The sequence below is a fragment of the Tursiops truncatus genome, chromosome 17, assembly GCF_011762595.2.
Source record: "Tursiops truncatus isolate mTurTru1 chromosome 17, mTurTru1.mat.Y, whole genome shotgun sequence".
NCBI lineage: Eukaryota > Metazoa > Chordata > Mammalia > Artiodactyla > Delphinidae > Tursiops > Tursiops truncatus.
This window is the reverse complement of record NC_047050.1, coordinates 42124109-42139737: the sequence shown is the minus strand read 5'-3', so window position 1 is coordinate 42139737 and position 15629 is coordinate 42124109. Positions and strand designations below refer to the sequence as shown.

The 15629-nt window shown below is 36.3% G+C and overlaps 1 protein-coding gene and 1 pseudogene across 11 annotated transcripts in view; one reads left to right on the top strand and one right to left on the bottom strand.

Moving 5' to 3' along the window:
- Positions 1-15629, bottom strand: part of VPS13B (vacuolar protein sorting 13 homolog B) — a 797029-nt gene that overhangs the window by 781232 nt on the left and 168 nt on the right. For 5 of the 11 annotated variants that reach the window (XR_012327280.1, XM_073794628.1, XM_073794627.1 and 2 more), the window contains exons 1-3: positions 15491-15628; positions 14907-15085; positions 612-755 (exon numbers count right to left, since the gene is read on the bottom strand). Coding sequence is in view for 8 of the 11 variants with exons in the window: in XM_073794628.1 (XP_073650729.1) it covers positions 612-755; positions 14907-15053 (291 nt within the window). In the remaining 3 variants the exon portion in view is untranslated. Of the gene's footprint in view, positions 1-611; positions 756-14906; positions 15086-15490 lie in introns of all 11 variants that reach the window. The other 6 variants (XM_073794625.1, XM_073794626.1, XM_073794624.1 and 3 more) reach the window with 3 other exon arrangements.
- Positions 956-1946, top strand: LOC109548331 (heterogeneous nuclear ribonucleoprotein A1-like; annotated as a pseudogene).

The window sequence follows — 15629 nt, the reverse complement described above, 5'->3', positions numbered from 1 at the left end:
ATCTCGTTTAGAAATGTCACTTTGCAAAAATTCAAAAACGTTCACCTAAAAATTGGACACAATCAGGCCCCATTTCTGGCAGATATAGGTAATAAGCAATATGCATAATCCCTATTAAGGCTATGATCAGATTAAGTAAAATGAGTATGAAAATAACCATTAGGATATATTTTATCCAAATTTAAGAAAACCCTTTTGCCTAACAAACGTAAGGTAGATAGCTAGTGGGAAGCAGCCGCATGGCACAGGGATATCGGCTTGGTGCTTTGTGACCGCCTGGAGGGGTGGGATAGGGAGGGTGGGAGGGAGGGAGACGCAAGAGGGAAGAGATATGGGAACATATGTATATGTATAACTGATTCACTTTGTTATAAAGCAGAAACTAACACACCATTGTAAAGCAATTATACCCCAAAAAAGATGTTAAAAAAAAAAAGAAAGAAAACCCTTTTGCAATTAATTATGTTACTTTAATAGGTATGTAAAAAAAAAATTAAGTGTACGAGCTAAGATTTGTTTATGTAAAACCTGACACATCCCAAAAGTTAAAAAAATATCAAATAACTATTAAAATTGGTTAACATAAACAACTAGATTTAATAATTTCTTACCTGTATCCCATCTTTAAGTTTCAAAATACATTCCATTGTATTGATGGTAATTACCACTGGTTCTGAACCCAGTTTTGTCCACGGTACATGGATCCTCAGTTCGTGAATATGTCCACTTAAAAAAGTGAATGGTAATTTCAATTCCTTAAAATACAAAATATTAAAGAAAATTTAGTAAGTGCTTAATATTCTTTTCATTCTAATATCCAAAATACTTTCTGAAAAGAAAAATAAAATTTCCAACACAAAAATATTCTGGAAATTACTTTTCATCAAAAAAGAGCATCGAGATACGTTCGGTACATTACTCCTTTCTGCCCGTGGACGCCGCCAAGCAAGCATCGTTGACGTCTCCCTCCTCCACTGCCGTCACGTCTAAGTCAGAGTCTCCCAAAGAACCCGAACAGCTGAGGCAGCTCTTCATCGGAGGTTTGAGCTTTGAAACAACCAATGAGTGTCTGAGGAGCCATTTTAAGCAATGGGGAACGCTCACAGATTGTGTGGTAATGAGGGATCCAAACACCAAGCACTCCAGAGGCTTCCGGTTTGTCACATATGCCACTGTGGAGAAGGTGGATGCAGCCATAAATACAAGGCCACATAAGGGATGGAAGAGTTGGGGAACCAAAGAGGGCCGTCTCAAGAGAAGATTCTCAAAGACCTGGTGCCCACTTAACTGTGAAAAAGATTTTTGTTGGTGGCCTTAAAGAAGACACTGAAGAACATCACCTAAGAGATTGTTTCGAACAGTATGGGAAAACTGAAGTGATTAAAATCATGACTGACCGAGGCAGTGGCAAAAAGGGAGGCTTTGCTTTCAGTTTAACCTTTGATGACCATGACTCCGTAGACAAGACTGTCATTCAGAAACACCACACTGTGAATGGCCACAACTGTGAAGTAAGGAAAGCCCTATCTCAGCAAGAGATGGCTAGTGCCTCATCCAGCCAAAGAGGTCGAAGTGGTTCTGGAAACTTTGGTGGTGGTCGTGGAGGGGGTTTTGATGGGAATGACAGCTTTGGTCATGGAGGAAACTTCAGTGGTCGAGGTGGCTTTGGTGGCAGCGGCAGTGGTGGTGGATATGGTGGCAGTGGGGATGGCAGTAATGGATTTGGTAATGATGGAAGCAATTTTGGAGGTAGTGGAAGCTACAATGATTTTGTCAATTACAACAACCAATCTTCAAATTTTGGACCCATGAAAGGAGGAAACTTTGGAAGCAGAAGTTCTGGCCCCTGTGGTGGTGGAAGCCAATACTTTGCCGAACCACGAAACCAAGGTGGCTATGGAGGTTCCAGCAGCAGCAGTAGCTATGGCAGTGGCAGAAGGTTTTAATTACTGCCAGGAAACAAAGCTTGGCGGGAGAGGAGAGCCAGAGAAGCTACAGGTTACAACAGATTTGTGAACTCAGCCAAGCACAGTGGTGGCAGGGCCTAGGTGCTACAAAGAACACGTTTTAGACAATACTCATGTGTACGGGCAAAAAAACTCAAGGACTGTAATTGTGACTAACTATATAACAGGTTATTTTAGTTTCTGTTCTGTGGAAAGTATAAAGCATTCCAACAAAGGGTTTTAATGTAGATTTTTTTTTTGCACCCATGCTGTTGATTGCATGATCATGACACTGAATAAATGTCTTTAAAAAAAAAAAAGGCAGCATCAATGGACTTCCCTGGTGGCACAGTGGTTGAGAATCCACCTGCCAATGCAGGGGACACAAGTTCAATCCCTGATCCGGGAAGATCCCACATGCCTCAGAGCAACTAAGCCCATACACCACAACTACTGAGCCTGTGCTCTAGAGCCCACGAGCCACAACTACTGAAGCCCGCGCACCTAGAGCCCGTGCTCTGCAACAAGAGAAGCCACTGCAATGAGAAGCCCGCGCACAGCAACAAAGAGTAGCCCCCACTCTCGCAGCTGGAGAAAGCCCACGCACAGCAGCAAAGACCCAGCACAGCCAAAAATAAATAAATAAATTTATTTTTTTAAAAAAGCAGCATCAAATAACTTGTTAAACTATAGTTAATGATAAACTACAAAAACTTATTGTGCAAGTTACATTTAATAAGCTACTTAACCTGTGTAGGCCTCTATTTCTTATTTTGCTAAATGGAAATAACAGAATATGATTGTAAGGCAAGTTTAAAGAGAATGGAATTAAAGATAAGAGAATGACCTGACAAAATAAAAACGGACCAACTTAGAAAAAAAATTTATTGAGCTTTACCTAATTAAAGATTGTACCTGGATACTATTTGGTCATAAATTCTAAGTGTTTTCTGACTGGTTTCCATTATTATTAAAAAGGTTAGATGTATGCTAACGCATGTATATGGAATCTAAAAAAACGGTACTGATGAACCTAGTGGCAGGGCAGAAATAAAGATACAGACGTAGAGAACGGACTTGAGGATACAGCAGGGGAAGGGGAAGCTGGGACAAAGTGAAAGTAGCATTGACATATACACACTACCAAATGTAAAATGGATGGCTAGTGGGAAGCGGCTACATAGCACAGGGAGATCAGCTCAATGCTCTGTGATGACCTAGAAGGGTGGGATAGAGGGTGGGAGGGAGGCTCAAGAGGGAGGGGATATGGGGATATATGTATACATATAGCTCTGATTCACTCTGTTGTACAGCAGAAACTAACACAAAATTGTAAAGCAATTATACTCCAGTAAAGATGAAAAAAAAGGCACTTCCTCTCAAAAAAAGAAAAAAAAGTTAGAAATGAAAATGTAAATGTTACCACAATCACTTTATACTAAATTGTTTCACCTTCAGATAAAATGTTACAAACCAACAAAAGAAAAAAACAAATTTGTATTTGGACTATATCTCAATCACATTCTTGTAACTCTATTTGTGAAAGTTAAGATAAATATAAAGCTATTCATTCATCTAAGAATTGTCCACCTACTTGGTTTAGCAACATAGTAGCAATATAGCTAAATATATACAGATAGTACAGCAAAGTGGTTAAGACCAATAACTCTAGAGCCAGCACAAGTGGATTTAATCCTACCTCTGCTACTTACTAGCACAATGACAATAGGCAAGTTGTATTAAAGTATGTGTGTCTCAGTTTCTTTATCTGTAAAACTGGATAACAGTAGTGTGTTTGAGGATTAAATGAATTAATTTATATAAAGCACTTAGGACACTGTCTTCCTCAAAGAGCAATCAATATAAAGATGCTAACTATTTATTATTACAAACGTATAAGCCTCCTTTATGTCTTCACAAGTTTTTTTAAAGGGCAGAATACTAAAAATCTATTTCTACTATTCTAATGGAATGTCACAATTTTTAAACAGTTCTCATTATTTCATTAATTTTAAAGATGCAGTACTTTCTCCCAGCATTAATCAATTATATTTTGATCAGTGTCCATAATGAAGACAATGTTTACTGAGCACTTACTGTGTACCACACACTGCTTTAAGCACTTTACCTGCATGCAAAATTTAATCTTTGTAAGTACCCCAAAAAGTAAATACTATTATACCCACTTTACAGATAAAAAACCTGAGGCATGGAAAGGTCAACTAACTTTCAAAAATGACTCAGCTAGGAGCTCTGTGACTCAAAACCAGAAACTATGATGCCAGAGCCCTTCCTCTTATCAACAACTATACTGCACCTAACTTTCATTATGAGCACTGAATACATTTCCATTGGTTATACATCCATTTGGATAATGTTCCAATGACATCTCCATCTCTACCCTTGACTTGTGTAACAATGATACGTTTGTGAGATGGCTACCAAAACCGCAGTCTATGGGCACAAATTGGCTTTTCTTAGGGAGAAGTTAAAAGACACCTGAACCAAACTCAAGACCTTGGTATCACCAGAATGCTAATCATCTGAATAACTAACAAAACACTAACACAAGAGGCAGCATTCTACATTAAAACATGGAATTTTGAACCATATGGCCCATGTTGGAGATCCAACTGAAGTTCAACACTTATTAATTATCTGACTATAAAGCAAGATCATTTCCATTTCCTCATCACAGAGTTGTGGTGATAAACAAATAAGAACACATTTATGCCTTGTAAAAGGCAAAAGAAAATGCTGACTGTTATAATAAATGGATCATCCTGAGGTAACCACAAAGAAATGATTTTCTTTTCATTCCTTTTCCTTCTCAAAATATATTATACAACTTAAAAATATTCTATTTACTTGTAACTACTCAGAAATACATTGTGAAAAATACATCCCTAAAACCAGAATATCTATGGCTGCACAAAGGATATAGTAATGAAAAATTCAGAGGATTGACTAGCTCTCATAAATATAATTCTAGGTAAGCAATTTAAAAATATTCTCACACAGAAAAAAGGGATACTTGAAAAATGAATATAGCAGGCCACAAAAGCAAAAATAGATGAAAAGGACTACATCAAACCTAAAAACCTCCACAGAGCAAAGAAAACACTCAGCAAAGTGGAAAGGCAACCCACATGAGAGAAACTATTTGTAAACCATATTATCTGATAAGGGGTTAAAATCTAGTATATATAAAGAACTATGACAACTCAACAACAAAAAAACAAATAATCCAATTTTAAAAATAGAGAAACTATTTGTAAACCATATTATCTGATAAGGGGTTAAAATCTAGTATATATAAAGAACTATGACAACTCAACAACAAAAAAACAAATAATCCAATTTTAAAAATAATCCAATTTTAAAAATGACTCAAATAGACATTTCCAAAAAGCATATACAAATGGCCAACAAATAGAGGAAAACATGCTCACCATCATTAATTGTCAGAGAAATGCAAACCAAAACCACAATGATATATCATCTCACACCTGTTATAATGGCACCTATCCCAAAAAAAACCCACAACAGGAAGTGATAAGTGTGGTGAGTATATGAAGAACGTAGAACCCTTGTGCACTGTCGATGAAAATGTAAAATAGTGCAGCCACTACAGAAAACAGTATGGAGATTCTTCAAACAATTAAAAACAGAATTACCATATGATCCAGCAATCTCAGTTCTGAGCACAAACTAAAAAGAACTGAAACCAGGATCCTGAAAACATATTTGTACAACCATATTTTTTGCAGCATTATTCACAATAGTCAAGAGGTGGATACAACCTAATGTCCATTGAAAGATAAATGTATAAAGAAAATGTGGTATATACACATGATGAAATATTATTCAGTCTTTAAAAAGGAAATTCTGTCATATGCTACAACATATAATGAACCTCAAGGACATTGTACTAAATGAAATAAGCCAGTCACACAAAGACAAATATTGTTTGATTCCACTTCTATAATGTACCTAAATTAGTCAAATTCTCAGACACATAAGTAGAACAGCGGTTGCCAGGGGCTGGGGGAAGAGAGAAAAGGGAAGTAGTTTTTCAGTGGGTACAGAATTTAAGTTTTGGAAGATGAGAAGTTCTAGAGATCTGTTGAACAACAATGTATTGGGTTGGCCAAAAAGTGCATTCAGGTTTTTCTGTAATACATTATGGAAAAACCCAAAGAAACTTTTTGGCCACCCCAATATATATAATTAACACAACTATCCACTTAAAAATGGTTAAGATGGTAAATTTTATGCTATATGCTTTTTACCACAAAATAAAAATGAATGTAAGACAGGACTTCAAGAATTCTAAGTTAGAAGGTTGGCAAATCCTCTCCCCAGAAAGCAGTGACAAAACTGGACAAAGTTATTAAAAACAACAGAAATCTCAGGGGCAATAAGGGAAGGCTACCCTGAGGTCACAACAGCAGTTGGTGCAAGAAACTAGACAGAAGACCAGCCAGAAAATTAACAGAGAAATCCAGAGAACAAGACAGCCAAAGATGGCCTTGCTATGACCTCAGTATTCCTGGTAACCTGGAAAGCTATATGTATGTGCCAGGCTGTGCTTACTTAGACGACACGACACTGGAGAGACCCCTAACAATCTACTCATCCTTGGTTGACCAAGAAGCCTTGTAAACAGAGTAAGTAAAAACATGGATCAGATCTGTAAACTCCTTGAACTTTGAAAGCATTATCTAGTACATGTATATGTCCCATGCCAAAGAGCAGAAGCCTTATTGGTTCAAAAGTTTAAACAACCTCTAGCCAATCACTGGCTGATGACTCAATTATAGTGACCCAGGGGTAATCCCTAGAAAGCCAAGCCTAAAAACAGAAAGAATTCAGGGAGAAAAAAAAAAAAAAATGAGCACAGTCATCAGAGGCCACACTGCAGAGGAGACAGACACCACAAATTTAGCCCAGGCAAGGCACTAAACAAATACATAAACCAATAGCAACAACAAATATCCCCAGAGAGAAGAAATCAGAATGCAGAGTTGCTAAAGCATATTATCCAAAACACCCAGTTTTCAACTAAAAATTGTGAAACATGAAAAGCATGCAAAGTAGTCAATAGAAACTATCTCTGAGGATGCACAAATGTAGGACTTACTACACAAGGACTTCAAAACATCTATTATAAATGTGTTCAAAGAAATAAAGGAAGCTATATTTAAATAATTAAAGGAATATATGACCACAACGATTCATCAAGTAGAGAATACCAAGAATGAGATAGAAATTATAAAAAAAAAAATAGAAATTTTTGAGTTTAAAAATACAATAAACAAAATTAAAAATTCACTGAAAGAACTCAACATCAGATTTGAGCTGGCAGAAGAATCAGCAAATCCACACCCAGACATATCAAAGCAAAAACTTTGAAAGCCTAGGACAAGAAGAAAATCTTGAAAGCAGAAACAGAAAATCAACTTGTCACATACAAGAAAACTCTTAGTAGATTAAAAGCTAACTTGTCATTACAAACAATAAGGGCAAAAAGGCAGTGAGATGATATATTTAAATAACAAAAGAAAATAACCATCAACCAAAAATCCTATATCCAGCAAAAGTATACTTCAAAAATGAAGGTGAAATAAAGGCATACCGAAATAAAGTCTCAGGTAATTCTTTGTAACAGAATACTAAAAGAAGTTCTTTGGACAGAAAGGAAGCAATACCAGATTGTAACTCAAAGCCACACAAACAGCACTAATAAAAGTATATATGTAGATAATTATTAAAACACAGTATAAATGTTTTCTTCTTTTTTCTTCTGATTCAAAAGGCAATCACAAAAAACAATTATAACGTTGATATATTAGGTTTATAACAAAGAAATGCAATATATGTGAAAATAGTACCACAAAGGAGGGAGAAGAAATGAAGCTACAGTGGAGAAAGTTTCTGTACTTTAATGGAATAAAGTCAGCATTAATCTCAAATAGACTGTGATAAATTAGATGCATACTGTAATCCTCTAAGCAACCACTAAGAAAATAACTCAAAATAAATTAAAAATCAAAGGAATTAAAATGCAATACTAAAAAATATCTACTTAATAGTAAAGAAAGTAGCAAAGGATTATGAGAGAAACAAAAGACATGAGACACTCAGAAAATAGCAAAATGGTAGACAGAAATCCAACCATATGAATGAAAACAAAATGTGAATGGATTAAATATTCCAATCAAAAGGCAAAGATTCCTTCCATGTCCTGGCTATTGTAAATAGTGCTGCAATGAACACTGGGATGCATGTGTCTTTTTGAAGTACGGTTTTCTCTGGGTATACTGCCAGTAGTAGGACTGCTGGGTCATATGGCAGTTCTATTTTTAGTTTTTTAAGCAATCTCCATACCGTTCTCCATAGTGGCTGTATCAATTTACATTCCCACCAACAGTGTAAGAGGGTTCCCTTTTCTCCACACCCTCTCCAGCATTTGTTGTTTGTAGATTTTTTGATGATGACCATTCTGACTGGTGTGAGGTGATACCTCACTGTAGTTCTGATTTGCACTTCTCTAATAATTAGTGATGTTGAGCATCTTTTCATGTGTTTGTTGGCCATCTGTATGTCTTCTTTGGAGAAATGTCTACTTAGGTCTTCCACCCATTTTTTGATTGGGTTGGTTTTTTTTTTTTTTGACATTGAGCTAAATGAGCTTTTTGTATATTTTGGAGACTAATCCTTTGTCAGTTGCTTCATTTGCAAATATTTTCTCCCAATCTGAGGGCTTTTCATCAACAAAGGAATGGATAAAGAAGATGTGGTACATATATACAGTGGAATATTACTCAGCCATAAAAAAGTAATGAAATTGGGTCATTTGCAGAGATGTGGATGGACCTAGAGACGGTCACAGAGAGTGAAGTAAGTCAGAAAGAGAAAGAGAGAAGTCAGTAAATCAGAAAGAGAAAGAGAGAAGTCAGTAAGTCAGAAAGAGAAAAACAAATATCGTATATTAACACATATATGTGGAATCTAAAAAAATGGTATAGATGATCTTCTTTGCAAAACAGAAATAGAGACACAGAGAACAAATGATGCCAATGGTGAAGGGTGGTGGCGTGGAATGAACTGGGAGATTGGGATAGTGATACTATGTATAAAATAGATAACTAACGAGAATATACTATATAGCACAGGGAACTCTACTCAATGCTCCATGGTGACCTAAATGGGAAGAAAATCCAAAAAAGAGGGGATACATGTATATGTATAGCTGATTCATTTTGCTATACAGCAGAAACTAACACAACATTATAAAGCAACTATACTCCAACAAAAATTAATTTAAAAAAAAAGGCAAAGGTTGTCAGACTGGATTTTTTTTTTTTTTTTTCTTTTAACATCTTTATTGGAGTATAATTGCTTTACAATGGTATGTTAGTTTCAAATAACATGTCTGTAAAACTTTCAAACAGTGTGGTACCAGGCTTGAAGAAATACAACACAAGGCAAAAGTGGTAAGATAGTTTAAAATGCAGTGTACTGAGGGGAAAAAGAAAAGAACACGTATCATGCAACCAGTAACCATAAGAGAGGTAATTACCCTATTATCAGATAAAATAGACTTTAAGAAAAAAAACTGTTACTAAAGATAACATGGGACACTTTATAATGATGGGTAAATTCAAGAAGAAAATATATACAAATGAACTTATTTACAAAACAGAAACAGACTCACAGATTTCGAAAACAAACCTACAGTTACCAAAGGGGAAACGTGGTGGGGAGAGATAAATTAGGAGTTTGGGATTAACATACACACACTACCATATAAAAAATAGATAACCAACAAGGACCTACTGTATGGCACAGGGAACTCTACTCAATATTCTGTAATAACCTACATGGGTAAAGAATCTGAAAAAGAATGAGCATATGTGTATGTATAACTGAATCACTTTGCTCTACACCTGAAACTAACACAACATTGTAAATCAACTATACTCCAATAAAATTTTTTTAAAAAAAATATAAAACATATGAGCATAGCAACAGAGCCCCAAAATACATAAATCAAAAACTGACAAAAGTGAGAAGACAAATAATTCAGTAACTTACAATAATAAACAGAACAGACAGAAAATCAACAAAGATATAGAAGACCTGAAAAACACTATCAACCAATTTAGACCTTACATCTATAAACCATTCCATCCAACATCTGCAAAAATACACTGCTATCTCAAGGAAAATCAGAAAACGTTTGAACTGAATGAAAATAAAAACACAACATACCAAAATTCATAGGATGCAGCTAAAGAAACGTAGAGCTGTAAATGGTAAATGTCTATAGTAGAAAAAGAGAACTATCTCAAATCAATAACCTAGGCTTCTACCTGCAGGCAGCAGAAAAACAAACTAAACCAAACTAAACAAGCTAACCCAAACTGAACAAACAAAAACAAGGACCACAATACCAAAAAAGGCAGGAGAGGAAGAGGGCAAATGCAGTTAAACTATTGTAAGATTATTCAGGAAATGGTAAGAATGCTAATTTAAGGTAGATGCCAATAAGTCAAATATCCACTTTGTAATCTTTAGAGAAGCAACTGAAATAATTTTTAAAAGAGTATAATTAAAAAGACTTTAAGGCAAAAAGAATTACTAGTGTGAATGAAAGAGGGACATATTTCAGAATGATTTTTTTTAAGTATATTCAACAATAAGGTATCACCCTACTGAATCTGTATGCACTTAACAATGTAACTTCAATGCACTTAACAATGTTAACTACACTTAACAATGTACTGAATCTGTATGCACTTAACAATGTAACAATGTAACTTAACAATGTAACAAGGTATATAAAGTGAAGGTTGGCAAAACTATAAAAGGGAAGTAGACAAATCCACAATCATAGTTGGAGATGTTAACCATTAACATACCTCTCTTAGTAACTGACAGAACAAGCAGACAATGAAAATCCATATGGATTTATAAGATTTGAAGAACTCTAATAACCAATTTGAAGCAACTGACATTTATGGAAGAATAAAGCAACAACTGTAGGATACACATGTCTCATCAATTACACATGGAATATTTACAAAAATAAAATTTTGACCATGTACTAAGTCATAAATTATAATGGATCAAAATCATAGAGAATGTGCTGACCACAATGCAGTTAAATTAGAAATCAATAACAGAAAGATAATTATTCGCTAAATGTTTAGAAATTAAGCAACACACTTCTAAATAACCCACGGATTACATAAGAAATCAAAATGAAATTTTTTAAGCTGAATAATAATGAAAAGACAACATATAAAAGTGTGGTGATAAAGCTAAATAGATGGTTAAAGAAAAATGTACAGTATTCAATGCACATATTAGAGTAGAAAAGGGCTGAAGAAAATCAATAACCTAAGCTTCCACCTCAAGAAGCTAGAGAAAACAATGGCAAATCAAATCCAAAGAAACAGGAAAAAAAAGAAATGATTAAAAAAAATAAGAGCAGAAATACATTACGGGGACTTCCCTGGTGGCACAGTGGCTGAGAATCCACCTGCTAATGCAGGGCACACGGGTTTGAGCCCTGGTCCAGGAAGATCCCACATGCCACGGAGCAACAAAGCCTGTGTGCCACAACTACTGAGCCTGTGCTCTAGAGCCCGTGAGCCACAACTACTGAGCCCTCATGCCACAACTACTGAAGCCCACGTGCCTAGAGCCCGTGCTCCGCAACAAGAGAAGCCACGACAATGAGAACCCTGCGCACCGCAACAAAGAGTAGCCCCTGCTCGCCTCAACTAAAGAAAGCCCGTGCACAGCAAAGAAGACCCAACACAGACAAAAATAAGTAAATAAATAAATAAATTTAAAAAAAGAAAAGAAATACATTACAAAGAAAGCAGGAATACAATAGAAAAATCAATAAAGTTGGGTTTCGACTAATTTTAATAAAGCCATAGCAATACTAATGAAAATACAAATTGCTAATATAAGCATTGAAAAGAGGATATCATAACAGTTCCTAGATTTTTTTAAGGCAACTTTAAAATGAAAAACAAACAAAAAAAACCAACTTTATGGCTTAAATATGACAACTCAGAGCAGAGGCAAGCAAACTTTTTCAGTAAGGAGCAGACAGTAAATATTTCAGGCTTTTGCAAGCCATGCAGACTCTGTTCCAGCACTTAACCCTGTCGTTTTAGCTTGCAAAAGCAGCCACAGACGACATGTAAACGAATGAGAATAGCCGGGCTCCAATAAAATTTTATTTACAAAGTTAGGCCCACACCATTGTTTGCTGATTTTGAGGAAATGGAGAAATTCCTTGAAAAGCGTAACTAACCAAAACTAACAAAAGGAGAAACAGAAATCTAAATAGTCCTATATCTGTTAAAGCAATTAAATCAGGAATTAAAACTTTCCAACTAAGAAAACTCCTAACTAGTATGACTTCATGATTAATTTTTCCTAACATTTAAAAAACTGGTAAGGGGCAGCGGAGGGATAAATTGGGAGACTGGGATTGACATATACACACTACTATATGTAAAACAGATAACTAATAAGGGCCTACTGTGTAGCACAGGGAACTCTACTCAGTACTCTGTAATGACCTATATGGGGGAAGAATCTAAAAAAGAGTGGATATATGTATATGTATAACTGATTCACTTTGCTGTACAGCATAACTAACACAACATTGTAAATCAACTAGACTCCGATAAAAAAATTTTTAATTAAATTTAAAAAATGTTAAAACTAATAAAGGAAAAAAGTTGGAGATTTCACATTTCCTGATTTCAAAACTTACTACAAAGTCATGGTAATCAAAACAATGTGATACTGACATAAAGACAGACATACAGATCAATGGAATCATATGGAGGGCCCAGAAATAAACCCTCCTATCAATGACCATTTGATTTTCAAGAAGGGTGCCAAGATCATTCAGTAGCGAAAGGACAGTCTTCGACAAACGATGTTAGAAAAACTGAACAGCCATATGCAAAACAATATGAAGTTGGATCCTTGTACCACATACAAAAATTAACTGAAAAGGGATCAAATACCTAAATGTGAGAGCTAAAACTATAAAACTCTTAGAAGAAAACAAGGGGAAAAGCTTCATGACACTGGATTTGGCAATGATTTCTTGGATATAACACCAAAAGCCCAGGCATCAAAAGAAAAAGTTGTAAGTTAGACTTCATCAAAATTTAAAACTTTGGTTCTTCAAAGGATACTATCAACAGAGTCAAAAGGCAACCCACAATGGGAGATGATACTTGCACATCATATCTGATAAAGGATTGATACCCAGAATATATAAATAATTCCTACAACTCAGTAACAAAAAAAACTTTTTAAAATGGGCAAAGGACTTGAACAGACATTTCTCCAAAGAAGATATACAAACAGCCAATAGCACAGGGAAAGGCTAAAAATAACAAACTTACCGAGTAACAGCAAAAAATGTGAAGTAACTGGAACTCCCACACATTACTGGTGAGAATGTAAATTGGTACAACCACTCTGGAAAACTACTTGGCAGTATCCATTAAAGCTAAATATATGCCTGCCTCCTAGGTATGCATCTAAAGGAAATCAACACCTCTGTCCAATACAAGAATGTTCTTAAGAGCTTTCTTCATAATTGTCAAAAGCAGAAAAAATCCAAATGTACCTCAAAAGGAAAATAAATATATAAACTGTGAATCTTTATACAAGGGAATACCACAAGGCAATACAAAGAATAAACTGTCATTCATTCAAGAACCTGGGTTAATCTTGGCCATAATGTTGAACAAACGAATTCAAACACAAGTGATTCTCATTTAAGTTTCAAGAACAGGTTCAAGAAATTTATCTGTGTTGATAGAAGTCAGAATTCAAACACAAGTGATTCTCATTTAAGTTTCAAGAACAGGTTCAAGAAATTTATCTGTGTTGATAGAAGTCAGAATAGCAGTCACTTGTTTTAGGGGTGGGGTACTAATTACAAAAAGGCAAGGAGAGCGTTTTGGGGTGCAGGAAATATTTTATTTCTTGATCTGGATAGTGGTTACACAGGTGTATGCATATGCAAAATCTGAGCTGTATACTTAGGATTTGTGCTCATTAAAAAACAATGAAAATATTAAGGTAATCAACCTTGGAGAGTGGAAGGGGAAGAAACCAAGAATATTATTTCTCAGCGTTAACTCCACGTTATTCCATAGTACAGAAAGCAGTGGAATATAACTAAAAGTTACTAATAACATCACCATCAGATTGTCTTTCCTTATCTCCTAAAAAGCAGTTGGTCTCTGACTCCTGAGTTCCCAGAGATAAGTTTTGTATTCTCAGGCCTAAAAGAATTGCCTGGCATGTTAATAATAAGTGTACTAAGTGAATTAATAAATATATGAACTTTGAAGTTACAGTTCATTTACATCAGACCATTCCCATGTTAAAAAAAAAAAAACTAAAAAAGTGATTAAGAAAGAAGTTTTCAACTATGCTGGCATTCTCAATCTGTCTATTCAATATTCTGAGGATGTCATGGGTAATGTCATTTTTCCCACTGAGAGAACTTTCCTCAAGATGTGACCTTGCTGTCTTTCGCACCACTTCGTTCCCCAAAAAGGAAAAAGAGAATATTTTCCAGCGTCATACAGAATCCTAGCAATGTAAATTAGCATATTCGGTAAAGCTTAAGAACTGAGTAACAGAGTGAACAATTCTGACAAGAACAATGAAATTTTTTTTCTATCTGCTGCGGCAATTTGGGGGATTATGATTCTAATAATCCATCATTAGTAACAAACCATAAAAAAAAAATTCTGTAAAGCAAGGTCTCTAGTTCAAGATAGCCCAAAATACATTAGCAGAAAAACTAAGCTTTTAAAGCATAGTCAGTGTAGGAAAGCACACATTACTTCTAAGCAGGCTGAAAATGTTTCCAGTGACAGCTACACCGCTTACCTGCTCCAGCACATCCAATTTTAACTCCAGCTTGCTGAGAACCACGTCTCCGCCCCATAGTGAAAGCTGTAGATCTGACGGCTTTAAGTTTTTGATGTAGCGATTCACATAGCTCATTAAAATTGGAGTCACATAAGACTCCAGCATTCTTTAAGGTACAGAGGAGTCAAAGTCAGAAGCTGAAAGGGATAAAGACAGAAACATTAGAGGTAACTGAGTCTGTGGCGCATTCCTTAAGGAAAAGGCGTTTCTCAGGAAAGGTTGAAGAGGCCGAAAAGCAACAGTCCCCACCAAAGCGGCCGCTCGCCTTCCCCCAGAAGCAGAGAAAACTCAAATGGACTCTGCTCCAGCCGCGACTGCCTCACTAGTACAACTCCCCTCAACTCGCCTGGCGAGGAGTGGGAGGAAGAGGTGGTGACCTAAAGAAAGCGGGTCCCCTGGAGTGGGAAAATGAGGAGAGGCAGGCTCGCCTTTGGCCGCCGCACCCCTCCCTTAGCCAGCCCAGCCGCCCCAGGAGGCCCTCGCCCCCCCTGGAACCCGGCCGGATCTACCACCGTAGAAACAGAGCCAGAAGCAGGCCGTACGCTTCTCGCCGTATTGCACCCTCGGGTGACACGCCGAAGAGTACCGTGGCGTCTCCTCCACCTCCCGGTACCCGGCACCCGCCTGCTGAGGCGGCGCAGCTCCCGTACAGCGCACTTCCGGGTGTGCCCCGCTCGGTGC